The 12,661-nt window shown below is 39.2% G+C and overlaps 1 protein-coding gene across 2 annotated transcripts in view; it reads left to right on the top strand.

Annotated features, from left to right (window-relative positions):
* Rab27b (RAB27B, member RAS oncogene family) overlaps window positions 1-12,289 on the top strand; it is a 155,556-nt gene extending 143,267 nt beyond the window's left edge. For both annotated transcript variants that reach the window (XM_055622835.1, XM_055622836.1), the window contains 3 exons: window positions 945-1,048; window positions 3,641-3,764; window positions 6,067-12,289. In XM_055622835.1, the coding sequence (XP_055478810.1) occupies window positions 945-1,048; window positions 3,641-3,764; window positions 6,067-6,256 (418 nt within the window). In that variant the 3' untranslated portion in view covers window positions 6,257-12,289. The remainder of the gene's footprint in view (window positions 1-944; window positions 1,049-3,640; window positions 3,765-6,066) is intronic.
* Window positions 12,290-12,661: the final 372 nt, after the last annotated feature.

Raw genomic sequence — 12,661 nt, 5'->3', positions numbered from 1 at the left:
AAAGGAGTAAATTCTGTCTTCCAGTGTGTGTGCATAAAATGAGAAGGGTCCAGAATAGAACTCTGAGAAAAACCAACATGAAATATGTATAGAGTAGACTAAAAATGAGAGACCAAAAGTTAGGAAACCGTCGAGGAGAGCAAATGTCCCACTTCTCTATTTCAAAGCTAAGTGTGTTTCTGAAATTCAGTGTTAACTTCAAACCTTCCCTGGTCCCGGTGTGCATCCTCCAGTCTCATCCAGCGCTGATGTCGTTGGGGGTCTCAGCCCATCTTTATCTTCACTGAGGTCGGGGCAGGGCCAGGGGAAGGACCCATGAGAGGACATCGTAGCATTTGTACGATCGTATACTCTCAGCATCCTCCACCGTGAATGCATATCTTCACTTCCTCTCTCCTGTATCGTTCCTTAAGTCCCTCATCATCTTCCTCTTCTCATGAGATTCACACACCTACCTGAGGAACTTTTACCCCAAAGACTGTTTTAAAAAGAATTCACCAGCCCTTTGGAGTGCTAGCTTCTGAGGTGCTGTGGTGTGTCTCAGCCTGATTATGTGCCTGCTTTTCTTCCGTGCATAGACAAAAAAAAAAAAAAAAAAAAAAAAAAAAAGTCTAAGTTAAAATCCACTATAAATGGGCTAAGATTTTCACTGTGCACCAGAGGATGCCATAAGAAAAAAAAAAAGATTCCAAGAGGCTGTGATGGCAAGTTGGTGAGTAAATTAAGTCTATATTATTGCCATGGCACCATTAGGCCCAAAAGTGATGTTTAAAAACCATCTGCAAGCAAATCTTCTCTCCCTGCCCTAGAGCCATCTCTCACACATCCATTAAGTAAGATAAGGGTTTGCCAAGGGCACGGAAGGTATGTGTGGGAAACAGTACAGTTTGTCCTGTGATTGTCAGTTTTGGGACTGAAAAGCACTCACTGTGCTTCGTCGGCAGGTTCCGGAGCCTCACCACAGCCTTTTTCAGAGACGCCATGGGCTTCTTATTGATGTTTGATCTCACCAGTCAACAGAGCTTCCTGAACGTCAGAAACTGGATGAGTAAGTGGGTTGATGATACAGGGGCTTCTTCGGGACTCAGCAACTCTATTTGCTTGATTGCTTTGTGGGATGCAGCCACAGGTTAACCCTGAAGACATGAACATAGTGTACCCCTGCTGACAATGGTGTGTTTAGAGGGGTGGCTTCAGGGTCAGTTAGAAGCATGGGTCAGAATACTGTTTTCCTTTGACATTCTTCTCAGAGAAGCCTATGTGACTCTCTCACTACTAAGGTCTTCAGGATTTTAGTTAAGCAGCCATTAATCTCATTTGTCCAGGAGGTCTTGAGGATTTTTATTTTATTTTATTTTTTTTTACAAAGTGAAATAAAACATGAGTAGACAAGGCATGGAGAGCAACCATATTGTTTCTTGGGAGGGGACACTGGTATAGAGACATGTTCAGGGGTGAAAGGGTTAACTAGATTAGGCACTATTCCAGAGTATAGTCAGCCATACTGATAAGGCATGATGTGGGAATGACGAAGCCCACATTGGGATTTACTTGGATAAAATGTTGCTAAAGGAGAATAAACAGGATGCTCACTCAGTAAAATGTTTGTTGTGTGAGCATGAGAACTTGTGCTCAGGAATCCATGCAAAAAATGCTAATAGTGGTACATACCTAATCCCAGCACTAGAAAGTTAGGAGGCTTCCTGGACAGTTGCTGGAGCCACAAGATCCAGTTTGGAGAGAAATCTCAAGAAACAAGTAGACAGAAGCCACCTGAAGAATCACATGATAGTGAATTCTGGTCTCTAAAGGCAAGCAAGTACATGTGCATACACATCTACATATTGATACGTGCACACACACACAAACACACACAAAAATAAGTAAGTTGTTCAAACGTGAAGACAACTCAAGCAGAGAATTCTACCGCCTCCCTCTCCAGGTCCTTTCCCACAACCTTTGGGGACAATGACTTCATATTTGGCTTGGAATAAAAGCCAAATTCCTTCAGCTACACCGTGAACACTGAAGCCCAGCTGGCTTCTCTCCCAGTCCTAAGACTCCAACCACTGGGCCCCAGCCACGTGGGCTCCCTGGACAGCAAAGCCCCCTAAAGATGTTTGCTCTTCCCTGTGTCCCCTCTACCTGGATTTCCCTTCTGCAGTTGACAACCTTGTGCTACATTCTTCCCAAGACTTTGCCTAGACCTTATTTCTCTCTTTGGAGAGGCCTTTCCTGCCTCACTTCTTCACCTAATAGTGGACTTGTCCCTCTGTGTCCCCCTCAACACTACACAGTCATTTGGACACTGCCACCACCCAGCATCTTTACCGATTCCCAGAATTACTGTGCCATTTACTATTTCCAGCCTAGAATGCAGGCGCTGGGGAAGAGTAGGCTTCACCCTTGCTCCCAGTGAAATGTCCTAGATCTTTCCCAGCACTTTTTAGATGTTCAGACTCTGGCTATGTCTACCTATGTCTATATTGCTACATTTCTGCTCATTATAACACATTAAACAAAGCTAATAATACACTAAATAGAGCAACAGGTAAAAATTTACCTGTGTTTTGCATGTGAATCCAGTACCCAGGTGCTGCCAGTAGGGAAAATATCAACAAAGCCTGACTCTCTTAATTAATATTTATCCTAAGATCTGTCTTTATTTCTTTTGAATGTTTTATGTCCTTATCCAAATTCTGGCCCCATGATTAGATTCTGTTGAGACCAGGAAATAATAAGATTATTAGATTCTTCCAGAGTATAATTTGTTTGTTGTTTTTCAAAGCAGATGATCCTCTCCCTCAAGTCTCCAGGAAGATATTATTGAGACGTAAGATAATTAATTGCCATGCCTAATAACCCCTGTGTTTCTAACACTCAGGTCTCTGATACTACAGAATAAATCTTTCTGTGCTTCTACCAGGTTTGGCTACATGGCACACAGGAGGCCATAATGAGGTGGAAAACACAGGTGGACTGGTCGCTCTTTCCTTTCATCTTCTTTCCTCACTTCCTGCTTTCCTTTCTCCTTTTCCCTTCATTCTTCTTTCACTCCTTCCTTTGTTACTTAGTTTCTTTCTCTCCCTCTTTCTGTCCCTCTTTCCCTATAAACACACACACACACACACACACACACACACACACACACACACACACACACAGTTTGCCGAAAGAAAAGAGAAAAAGATCTTATCTTAAATTTGGTCTAGTTTTTCAAAACCTGTCTGTTTCATAAATCATCACTTTGATGTCAGGAGAGGAGAAGTGTAATCTAATGGAGCAAGCAAAGGGACATATATGAAAATTATGTGCTGTCATTTCTCCTAATATCTGAGGTCCCAAGGGCAGGAAGCCACATAGGTCAGAGGGCACTTTTCCAAGTGTCGGTGTGCATGTTTAGGTACTGGTCAGGTACTTCCTTCATACCTGTCTGTCAGAGCTACTCTTTATCATTTGGAGGCATTGGCTCCATTTCTGAGATGAAGAAACTATGACTGAGGAGAGGCGATGACCAGGCTGATCTATATCCAGTAGCCAACAAAGCTGCAGATGACCAACTGGGTTAGGAATCTGGAGTGTGAGCAGTCCTTGCGTGAGTCAGCACTAACGCATTGCTTCCATCTGCTTTTCTACCAAGGCCAGCTGCAAGCAAATGCTTACTGTGAAAACCCAGATATAGTATTAATTGGCAACAAGGCTGACCTGCCAGACCAAAGGGAAGTCAATGAACGGCAAGCACGAGAGCTGGCTGAAAAATACGGGTAAGTTGGCTTCTCTGGGAACCATCTGGCTGGTACAGAGAGGAAGCAGAACCATGAGACAGGCAGTTGAAGGAGTCTCCCTGGATGAGCAACAGCGATGAACTGAAAAGGACTTTTCAGGCTGAGGGGAGGGCCCACTGGGTAGAGTGAGGAGCTAAGTTTGGATCCCCACTTCTGGCCAAGGCAGAATGTGTGTGTAACCCAGTGCTGGCGGATGAGAAGAGGCTCACTAGCAATGCAATCCAGATAAATCAGCGAGCTCCAGACCCAGTGAGAGACACCGAGACTCACAAGCATGCCTGCACATGTGTGCATATAACACACACACGCCTGTACACACACATACACACCATGCCACACCCTCCAGAAGTCATATTATTAATATCTAACATGTAGTGAGTCTTTGTCGTGCATTGGCAATTGTTGCCAGACTCTGGCTCACTGAGCTCCTCATAGCTGTGTGTAGGAGACTTTGGAGTCATCACCTTTTCTAGAAGAAGGACTGAGTTTCAGCACGATTAAATGCTGGGTAGAAGGACCAATAGCTATTAAGGAACAGAGCTTAAATTTAGTTCAAGGAATCTCAATCAAGGCTTATATCCTTAAACTCTGTGCTTTACTTCCTTTTACTAAGTAGTTACAAATATGAAAAAAATAATTTGGCATGGCCTGGCTAACGGTACAGTTGACTGGCAGCTGGAAACAAAGCCAGCCACAGCAGTTGCAAATTGACTTCCATAGCAGAATTTGTCCATGATTTTTAAATTTAAAGGAGTTTAATCCCCTGCCAGAAAGATCTCATTTGGATAGTTAAAGCTTAGATCTCTTTACAACTGATAATTCTAAATGAAGGTAGCTTGCATTCCCACAATCATTCAACTTCAAAATCAAACTCTAGGTGATTGCAGAGAGAAGCAGAATGTTGGTGGTGCCGCTGACCCCTGGCTTGGGCGTGTCTCCTAAACCAGGCTGAGGAGATGGCTCACTGGTAGAGCCTGTCTACTGTTTTAGTTTATTTCACTGTTAATCCAGTGCTGTGATATTGGCTTCAACTTTCTGGTGACCTCCTCTCATGGTTTCCCTCACAATGGGGTCGTGACAACTTGAGAGAATAATTCACTAAGGTTTCCAACTTATCAGCAAAACCTGATCCTAGGATATCTTCACCAGCCACATACTGTACGGCATTCACTGTATGGCTTGTATCTTTTCTGATCTCTTTATTTAAAATTATTTCTCATTAAGATTTCGTGTGAGACTATTTCCTCTTGAGAAGCCCCTGGCAAGAGTTGGGTGGTTCTCTTTTCCCTAGATGCCTCTCTTTCTGTTAACCATTGTGCTCAATTTAAATTTATGACACAATTTTTGTTCGTAAAGAACAAAACTTTAAAAACTGAAATGTAATTACATCATTTCCCCATATATAAATGCAATCTGTTGAATTTGTTCTTTGTGTGTATACTGGGAGAGCAGGGCTGTCCAATTGGAATAACCATTTAGGGTGCTCATCTTTGAGGAAGACTAATTTCCCCTCTTGGCAGTCTTTAATTGATGGTAGCTCTTCATCTAGGGGTGAGTTCCCATGCACCTTCCCTAGTCACATCGGCATTTCAAATGGTGATGTCATTGTCCAGCTTTTATTTAGGCATCCGTATAGTTGAGGTAGCTAGCACTGGTGTAGCTTCCCTGACATTTCCAGGAGACAGAATCTCACAGCAGACTTCCTAGCCTTCACCTTAATTAACCTCAGCTCTGGGACTTGAGAGATGGCTTAGTCATTAAGAACACTTGGCACTCTTTCAGAAGACCACTTTAGTTCCCAGAATCTGAGGCAGGTGGCTTATAACCACTTGTAACTCCAGCTCCAGGGGACTTGACACCTTCTTCTGGCTTCCTTAGGCAATGTGTGCATGTGCCTGTGTATAAACACACACACACACACACACACACACGTGCATACAAACATAAATACAAATAAAATATTTTTAAAATAAATCTCAAATATTTAAAAATGATTTTTATGTGAGAATATTGCAATCTACATTATTCAAGAATATAATCAGTTCAAAACGTCATACTATAGTGACTGCATTTATTCATGGTAACATTGTATTCTTGAAGAATAAGTTTGGATACTAATAAAACATGATAACCTTCTTAAGCAATAAATTTGTTAATTAGCTAGAGTTAATCTTTCTGTGATACATATACAGTTCAAAAGAACATGTTACATATGATTCTTTGATACGATTTTACAGGTCAGTTTGAAAAACGAAATCTGTTTTTCATTTTTCTGTGCTAGCATACCATACTTTGAAACAAGCGCAGCGACAGGGCAGAATGTAGAGAAGTCTGTGGAGACCCTTCTGGACTTAATAATGAAGAGAATGGAACAGTGTGTAGAGAAGACACAGGTTCTGGACACTGTCAATGGTGGAAATTCTGGAAAGCTGGATGGCGGAAAGCCTGCAGAAAAGAAGTGTGCCTGCTAGACACTCAGAGGAACCAGTGGTGGAGAGCCAACCCAAACCCTCTGTCCTGAAACAGTGGCGAACCACAGCGTTGTTCTTGAGTAGGTCATGAACAGTGGCATGTCTTTCTCCTCCCATCCCAATCTATGTTAATAAAGCCAAATAGTCGATAGTGTTAAAAGAACTGTACTGTTAACCTGACTCCCTTCCAAACCAAAAACAATCAAAGTTTTCCTAAGGTGTTCTCACTACTGTGAATGCTCAGTTGTATTTTTATAAACTTGTGTCTATGAAAAGAAGTATTAGTGAGTTTTAAATGAGAGCACATATTACTGTCAACCTGGAGAAAGGAATAGGCTAACTAAAAGGAGAATATGAATGAGAATATGAAAGGATGATTTCTGTTTGCATCTACTTGTGTGGAGCGTGATTCATACTTCTATATTTGCATTGGGGAAGACATATTCCTAAAAATGGATACATAGCAAAGACTTCTGTGTGGCTTACTAAGGATGATTGTGTATTCCCAATAAGTTGTACCAAGTGACTGATAAGGTTGTGGGTGGGTAAATGGTGGGCTTCTGTAGGAAACTGTATAATAGTGCCATTTCTTTATTCCTAATAAATGACAGACAAGAACAGGATTGTAGGTGGAGAAGTCTAAGGGACATTCCCTGCAGGAAAATGAAACATGGGAATATGGCATTTGAACAGGTTAAATTAATTACTTAGCCAAATATCACTGAAGCAGTTTACAAGCTAGTATCACCAGTTGGGACTGGCAATGCCTTTAGAGGCCACAGTTCAAATGATCTGAAACCTCAGCATTGCTTCTGATGGTGCCCAAGTTCACACTTTATTTTTACTTTTTATCAAATTCTTATAGAGTCACAAGAAAAAAAATTAAGCATTTATTGTATATATCTTACAAATGTAGTAATGCAAACTTAAGATTCAGTCTTAAAGTTTCTAAATATAAAATTTGTTGGTAGAAAACAAAGAGTGATTATAAGTTATGGCTTTGGCTTCATTTCAGAAAAGCGCTGGATATTCTAAATTGTTTTCCCTCTAAGCCATCTCATCCCTGCATCGAAGCAGTTACAGAAATGAAGATGTGTTCATAGATCAATAACTTCAAAATAATTATGGACCAATAACTATGGTTGCCCTGAATTTTCATGGCATCAATCACAAAAATATGGTGATGCTTCATTCTTTATTATCATGTTTTTACCTTGTCTGGAGAAAAAACAATAACTATAGTTGAGATGTACTTGAGGAAATAGCCAAGATGGAACTGGGTTCCATCTCACAAAAACTATAGTCAGTTATTTTTCCTGAAATCTGTCTTTTCTTTCTAGAATTAACCACAGAATTATTTCCCACTGACTTGTTGTTATCACTGTAAAACCTCATATTGTATTAGTTTTCCTAATCTTCATTTGTGGTACATATAAGCCAATCTTATTAAAGTGGCATTTCAACATGTTGATCAATTTTACCAATAGCAAAGACAATATACTTTTAACAAAGACAAATTGTTTCCAAGTTTTCTGTTTTTAAAGTGAGCTCACCATTTGTGAAAGGATAATTTCTCTTCCTTTAAAACGTTTTCAGTCTCAAACTTTCGCACACCTTGCCTCCTTTAAAAGTAACAAACATTGCAAATCAAAATTCCAGTGCCACATTCAGCCTCTTTCTGTGAACCTCCATCTGGTGTAGAGTCAGTTTCAGTAACACAAACAGGTCCAAGGATATTTCTACATAAACTGTTTTGAAGAGAAGTTAGATCCAGAGTTGTGCCAACTAATCAACACGATTCAGAAGCTGAGATGGGATTCACCTTGGTACAGTTCTCAGTGTCCAGGGCTCAGCACTCCAGCGTGTACTGTTGCCTCTAAGCTGATATTCCCTTCAATTCCCAACGTCTGGGATGCTCTTTAGGATCTCAGTGTCTGCACCATAAATGTAGAAAGCTAACAGTCAATTTTTGTAACATGTCTTCTGGAAGGAAAGTGGAAAGAAATGACCATGGCTATGACAAAATCTGGTGAATATCTTGAGGTCAGTATATTTCTTATTTTGAATTGAAATCATACCAATATTTCCATAACAGGGGATGGTTGAGTCCTATGATGGTGAAAGAATTTTTAACTTTCCATCTTTGAGTTTATCGTTGTGTTCTAGTTACATGATTAGTTTGCTTATACCAAGATTAGCAAGATTCTTTCATCTTCAGAATAAAGATTTTTCAGAACCCATTTTAAGAGCATCATTAATAACTGTAGCATGAAGCAAAAGGGGCAAAGATAACTGTAAATATGGAAATGTGCTTATAAGAGTAATAGGTATTGGATAATAAGCTGAAGAGGGTTGACCTTCTAAACTGCCAATGAAAATATTCTACTTACAAACACTTGGTCTAGAAATATTCCTGTCTGTAAACTTTGACATCTGACCTTGAAATCTATTTGAACACTGTTAGAAATTTATTCTCGTGTGATTTCCAGATTCTGGTTCTGTATACTTCATCATAGAATTGATCTGGTGTCACGAACATTCTACTTTAAAGAGCTACATATCTCTTTTACCCCACCACAACATCTATATTTTTAGCTAAGATGTTTTCTGTTAATAATTACCTCCCAAATGCTTTTTAGTGAACTATATTGTATTTTTGAGAAGTATATATTGTAGGGGATACTTCTTTCTGATACCAGCCCACGTCTAGCTTGTTTACACTGGTTTTGATGTTTACAGTGTCTGAACTCAGTGCCTCAAACACCTCTGTAACCAGTTCTGTCTCCAACCACATAACTTGTTTTCTCTAATCTTAGGTCTCTGAAGGCCCTCACAGAGACAATAATATGGCAGAGATCCATCTGATATTGTTAGGAAAGGATGTAAGAACATGATTGGGATCTGGAGAGCATTGCAATCTGTTACTAACATGTCGCTGATTAGAAATGTCTTGAGAGTTAGCTACAAATGGGTACAATGCTATTTTTAATTTTATACAAGAATGCTCTTCTGAAAAATGTACAAAACAGTGAAGAGAAGATAATTTGGTCTTGGTCTGATTGTGGTAACAAGCCATGACTAAGTGAAGAAAATACTGTATGTTGGGAAATAAGCTTCTATCTATGATGGTTTCAAGCTTCATAATTTACTATGTTAGCCAATTTCCTTTTAATTTACTGCAAAAAAATCCCACCAAAACTATCATTTTAAAGTAGTTTATCTGTTAATTTTTAATTGTCTGGGACAATATATGCATCAGTGGGTGACTGTTTTACTCTAATGTTATTGTTTGCCAACCTGTATAGATAACACAACTGGGAAAGGGTTATTCTAATCAATGTTTTGTTATCCTTTGTATCAAAAAATAAAATAATGAATTTGACCATAAGTGACAAAATAAAAAATTCTGTAATCACAGTCTCATTACAAAGACATTTAAGGTCCAGGCTGAGCCTACCAGGAATCGGCAGATTTTATGAGGCTGGGGCATCTTCTCTGTAGTATCCAAGGGCCCAGTTAGAGGCAGCTCTGTGTGGAGATACAGTGTGTGCTTAGACAAGCTGAACAACCGGAGCCCGCCTGTGAAGGGGACCATTCACTCTTCTGTGCCTCTATTCTCTTAAGAAAGAAAAAAAATATGCCTTCCTTGCTGTGTATCACACCAATTTTGAGGACAAATTGTCATTCATAGAGGATTTTATAGTTATATTCCAACACTCAACCTATAAAGAAGTAACATTTCGAGTCTCTGCTTCCCTGAACTGTGTAGTAACTTCATAAAAAGTGTAGAGATATACAAGCTCATACATAGGGCCCCTGAGTAGTATTTTTGAGGACTTCAGTTTGGTCCTCAGGCAACAGAGAGGGAGTAGGGTTGAGGAGGAGCTAATTTTAACCAAAGTGATAGAAACCTTGAATTTTGTCTTCTGCTGCCAAGCTTTATAAAGTTGAAAATGGCCTAGTAAGTCTCAATATTTTAAAGAAAGCTTTATCAATCTTAAAGATGCCAAGAAACTAGCCATGGTTGCCTAAGAATTTAGTCTATTCTATTTCCTTCTTGATATTTGACCACAGTGATGTCAGCTCATTTCTGAGGTGACTTTGAAGAGCTGAGACATGACAACTGAGCATTAGGTAGTAATCAAGTGTTATTTCAACGGATGGAGCTGCCTGTCTCATAGTGTAGAAATCATAAATACCGCTGGGCAAAGAAAAGACTTCAAAATTACTATCATTGAATTCTTGAATGTGTCCAACAACAATGACATTAATGATCAAATACTACGAACATAAATAAGAGTGATAAGCTAGCCAAGTCAGGCCACTCAATATAGAAGAACATGAAGAAGGCCGTAGGTTGACTTAGATAGAGAAAGAAAAGATTTATCATTTTAAAACTAAATCCATGGAAATATTTCTTCATTATTCTTATCTGCTTAGTGGAATTTATGCCCTTCTAACTATACAAAGAAAAATATATGACTGCCAAATATTTAAGGTACATAGAAATTTTTTATTTTGTTTTTTTTTGTTTTGTTTTGTTTTGTTTTGTTTTTGTTTTTGTTTTGAGAAAGGGTTTCTCTGTGTAGCCCTGGCTTATCTGGACTCACTTTGTAGACCAGGCTGGCCTTGAACTCAGAGAGATCTGCCTGCCTCTGCCTCCCTGAGTACTGTGATTACAGGTGTGTACCACCATGCCTGGCTGAAATATTTTATTTACTACATATGCATATGATATTCTTAATAAAGCATACTTTTCAAACAGTAACATTTAAAGACTCTTTACTGCAGCTTTTTTTTTGTACCAACAGTTTATGGCTGAGATGTTTTGTAATTTCATATATGAAAAGATTATTAACAAAAAAAATGAGCAACCAACCAATGTTAAACAGCACCAAAATGGTGGAACCATTTAAAAGGATGCCAATTTTTTAGGGATCACCTATAGTCTAAATTTGCTTTTCTGCTTCCTTTCTGGGAGGTCATGAGTGTTGTGGTTAGCATCTCTCAGCTGACTTGATTTCTCAAGATCTTTAGTAAGTATTTCAGGAGCCAGATTATCTGGCCTTCACCAAATGGGGCCCCTATTTAACCAGCAACTGTTGTCCTCACGTCAAACACTGTATAGTAAGGGGCTCAGTAATGTATGCTTATCGTTTCAGTCCATGTGATTCTTGTTCCCAGATGCTCTTTAATGGAGAAAGGGAAATACCCAGAAATGACAACTTAAGGACCATGTGGCTTAACAAACTTTAAGTAGCTCATAAGGTTCAAAAGAAAAGTACCACAGAAACTGGTCCCTTTCATAAGCAGACACCATTAGCATAAATTAAGAATAATAAATTTGCTCCTGGGTTGGGTCACTTGTCTTGGTAAGATGTATAGCAGGGCCATCACAGTAAGTGTATTAGGACTGCTAAATGGACAGGAAGTCACCTTCAGGTCGCTGCATTTGATTGACTATGTATAGTGTATCTTACTGTTGAAAAAAATATGAGCTCTGTTTCAATTAATGTGTCATCTTGTATTTCTTTCAAGGAAACCTATTATGTTCAATGTAGGATATTACAAGTTGGTGAAAATCTCATGTACAAATAAAATTTCATGTCTAAAAGACTCTTGTATTTGAACGTAAGAAAAAGTAAATTATCCTGCTTTACATTACGTGCTGAGAGTAGACCTTCTAACAACACTGAAGTGCTCTGTGGTATCTCAAGAGCTTATCTTCCGGTAACCTTATCCATCTTTTTAACCTGAGCATGTTTGTTTCATCTGCTTTCTATATTGATCCCAGTGTTGTCCAATGCTTTAAGTGTAACTTAAGACTTTGAGTGTGATGATTCAATGTGTTCCTGAACAGGCTGTGGTTCCTGACAAACGCTGTCACGTCATTGCTTGTATCAATGTTCCAGTGGCCTCAGAAATCATAGCATTCCATGATTTTGTGGTGTCCGGGTTTGCATAGTACTGTTGACAACTGTACTTAGTGATTGTTACTGCACACTTTTCCAATAAAAAATATGTTTTTATCAAGTATTCTGTGTATTCAAATCAACTTTGTGTGCATATGGATATTGGATGCACAGTTAGCAGAGAGCATGATACCTATACCTGTATCAGCATGAAACGTTTGCAGCATTAAAAATGGAATCCATTTGGAGCAAGGCAAACATTATATGAGTTCAGCCAAGTGACTTTTATTAATCTCTAAATGTTTTTATTCATTGTTTAAAAGCTGAGCATTTCTATTGAAATCTTTTAATACTTTCAAATTAAGTCGGGCATGGTGAAACATGCCTTTAATTACAGCACTCAGGGAGGCAGAGGCAGGTGGATCACTGTGAGTTTGAGACCAGCCTTGTCTAAAAACCAAGTCCAGGACAGCCAAGGCTACACAGAAAAACC

This window comes from Psammomys obesus, unplaced genomic scaffold (assembly GCF_907164565.1).
Source record: "Psammomys obesus unplaced genomic scaffold, mPsaObe1.curated_primary_1811, whole genome shotgun sequence".
Lineage (NCBI taxonomy): Eukaryota > Metazoa > Chordata > Mammalia > Rodentia > Muridae > Psammomys > Psammomys obesus.
The sequence above is the reverse complement of the archived record's forward strand: the minus strand, read 5'-3'. Positions and strand labels throughout refer to the sequence as shown.